We start from the raw sequence: 3252 nt of genomic DNA on the forward strand, positions 1-3252 counted from the left end.
GGAAAAGGTCCTTGAAGCTACCTACTTGGCCATTTTTGCTGATGCTACTCTTGGTTATTCTGAGGGCCCGACATTGTGTATGAAAATTGGTAGAGCTAATTTATGGCTCTGGATGTTAAAATTCTCTGGAGATTTTTGCTTCTGTGAGGCAGTGAAATTAGTTGCATCAGCATTCTCAGATAACTTTTAAACAGTCATGGAATGAGATGACTTAAAACTGGACTTCAGGCTGTGTGAGGGCCTATTTCTCACTAACCTTGCACGTAGGATAGTCCCTTGGAGTGCAACTAAAACCTTGCATGTTTACTAGGCTCCTTCTTCTTTGGTGGTACCTGCATAGTTTATTTTGGGAATGTGAATGCAGCTTGCCTAGCTCTCTAAACATACCCATTGCCAGAGAAGAAATAATGGAGCAAGCAGGTTAATGTAGAAACCACATTTATTAACCATGGATTCACTGAGGGCAGTTTATTAGATATTATCCACAGCTTACGCTGACATCTGATTTTGCAGAGAAATTATAGCCATTATTTTATTAAGATAATTCTACAAGATCAATTTAGTTTCTTGAAGGAGCATATATTCTAATTCTTCAATAGGGTTTGGTTTAATCTAGCTATCAAAGTCAAATGTCTCTAAACTTTACACACTAAACTCATTGTGGGCACAAAATTTATTCTTTGTACATATTCCTTCTTAGTGCTTTAGTTCTTCAAGCTGAAACATCTCAACTTCCAGAAATATGGTTGCCAGATCAAAAATACCAGAGTCCTTCTAAGGGTTAAGATTTGAATCAAGAAAAAGATACATATACATATTTTATTATATACAAACAAGGAACAACAAAAAGTTTCATCATGTAAACAAAAGAATATAAATTATAGACATAATTGGAAGTTTCAGAAAGTCCTTAAATCATTGTGATCTTCTCCAAAAGACACAGGTCTTGGAGTGTGGGCACAGAGCCATCAGTCAGACATCTAGGTGGTCTCCTATAATAGCAATTTATATTCTAGAGAAGTGGGCTTTTTGTGAACTCTGTCAGGGTGAATGAGTTAGGCCTCTTAAAGGAATGAAATGCTTTCACATTTGGGGCAACAAGTGAAAAATATTGAAAGAAGGGATACAACTAGGATTAGATTTATTGTTGACAGTGATTTTAGAAATAAATCACTAAAAAGGTGCTAAAAGATTTCTAGATAAAATTCTGGCTACCGAAAATAAGAAAGGATAGCTTTTGTGGCTTTACAAATGGTTTGGTGAAAAATAAAAAGGGAAAAAGTGAGCCGAGGAGAAAGCGAAATAGGGAAGTCTAGGGAGGAGGCAAGAAAATACACAAGTCATAGCAAGAAAAAACATGAGATGGTCCTTTCTAAGGCCAGGTGTTGGTGATATTTACCTATGTAAGCTCAAGCCTAGAAGAGTACAGTTCTTATATATTCATTACTTAATACTATACAAGAAAAAATACTTTTCATTTGTTATGAAAGAACTACTTTATATGAAAACTAGAAATATGTATTTACATTGCAAATCCCATATGAAACCCAATTTAATACAAAGTGAACTATAGGGATGACAGAAAATGGGTAGATATCAAAATTCAACTAAATTTACAGTACTGCCTTATATCTTTTTTAAATTTTGTTTTTGAGACCGAGTTTTGCTCTGTTGCCCAGGCTGGAGTGTAGTGGTGTGATCTCGGCTCAACGCAACCCCTGCTTCCTGGGTTCAAGTGATTCTCGTGCCTCAGCCTCCCTAGTAGCTGGGATTACAGGAGTATGCCACCACACCCGACTAATTTTCAATACAGACGAGGTTTTGCCATGTTGGCCAGGCTGGTCTCAAACTCCTGGGCTCAAGCAATCCACCTGCCTCAGCCTCCCAAAGTGCTGGGATTACAGGCATGAGCCACCGCACCCGGCTGATATATATATTCTTTTAAAATCTATACACAAGGCTCAAGTTCTGGGGTTTCAGGTTTTATTTTTAAGTTTTCTTTAAAAATAAAATTGCTAACCCCCAAGTGAATTAAAGGTTGATCTGGGCTCGCAGAGGTAATCTGCTCTTTGTCACCAAGTGCTCTGTAGTTTCTTCCACTTTAGACCTCTCCAGTGTGTTAATGCCTCTGTTTTCTTTGTCTTTTCCATGTGATTTTTTATGCTGTGGATTTAAGGGGGGGAAATTAAGTCAATATAAAGTAACATTTAATACACATTAACTACACTCTATTTTCAAAATTCTCTGGGTTATAAGCAAGAAAACTTAAGTGTAGAAAACCAGAAAAGGTTTAGCACAAGTTTGAGCCAACAATTTGGCAAGTAGAACCTTCTTTATTTGATCACTAATGGAAGGAGTAGAGTGAAAGAAATATTAATTTTCTGTGTTATTTTCTAAGACATAGTTACAGATTTTATTCCAGGGTAGTGGTTCTCATCAGGGAGCAATTTTGCTCCCACAAGGGACGTTTGGCAATGTTTAGAGACTTTTTTAATGTTACAACCAGGGAGTGCTACTGACTTTGAGTATTTACATAGTACACTGTTTTTCTTGTGTACCGACATAGTACAGTCCACAGGAAAGCCCATTACAACAAAGAATTACCCAGTTTAAAATGCCAATAGCACTGCTGTCAAGAAACCCTGCTCTAAGGAAACAAAGATTTGCTGTCATGCAGAAAAGCCAGTTCTGTTTTAAGCAGAGAAACTGGTATATGGGACACCTTAAAAACAGTTTTGCTTAGTTCTTAAAAATTATATTTTATTTGTAAAACCTATTTCATATTCCTCATTTGGAAATTCTATTTCATTGGAATCCTACTTACCCGTACAGAACATTAATGGACTGGTGACATTCATTGTACACTCAGTCATCAATGCTGAGACAAATTATAAACCAACTTTTAAAGTTTTAAACCCAGAGAAAATCCCCATATCACACTGCTACTAGGGAAAAGATCATTTCTGGACTTCAGCTGAAGGTCTAAAACCCCATCCCAAACCCTTTCTGGTATTGTAGGGACTTCCTTGCCATAGCTGAATCACCAAGCCTAATTCAAAATGCCACAGGTAATAATAATAAAAGAATTTCTGACCAGGGATTAAGTAGTCACCAGGTTCTCTTATCCTTCCCCCTTTCCTAACTTTATAAGATAGAAAAAAAGGATAAAGGCCAGGCGCGGTGGCTCAAGCCTGTAATCCCAGCACTTTGGGAGGCCGAGACGGGCGGATCACGAGGTCAGGAGATCGAGAC

General features: G+C 37.5%; 1 protein-coding gene across 1 annotated transcript in view; it reads right to left on the minus strand.

The window, feature by feature from the left end:
* Positions 1 to 421: 421 nt before the first annotated feature.
* KIF11 (kinesin family member 11) overlaps positions 422 to 3252 on the minus strand; it is a 64483-nt gene continuing 61652 nt past the window's right edge. The window contains exon 21 of the mRNA XM_011947900.1: positions 422 to 2163. Within this exon, the coding sequence (XP_011803290.1) occupies positions 2032 to 2163 (132 nt within the window). The 3' untranslated portion in view covers positions 422 to 2031. The remainder of the gene's footprint in view (positions 2164 to 3252) is intronic.

Source organism: Colobus angolensis, unplaced genomic scaffold (assembly GCF_000951035.1).
Source record: "Colobus angolensis palliatus isolate OR3802 unplaced genomic scaffold, Cang.pa_1.0 Scaffold270, whole genome shotgun sequence".
Lineage (NCBI taxonomy): Eukaryota > Metazoa > Chordata > Mammalia > Primates > Cercopithecidae > Colobus > Colobus angolensis.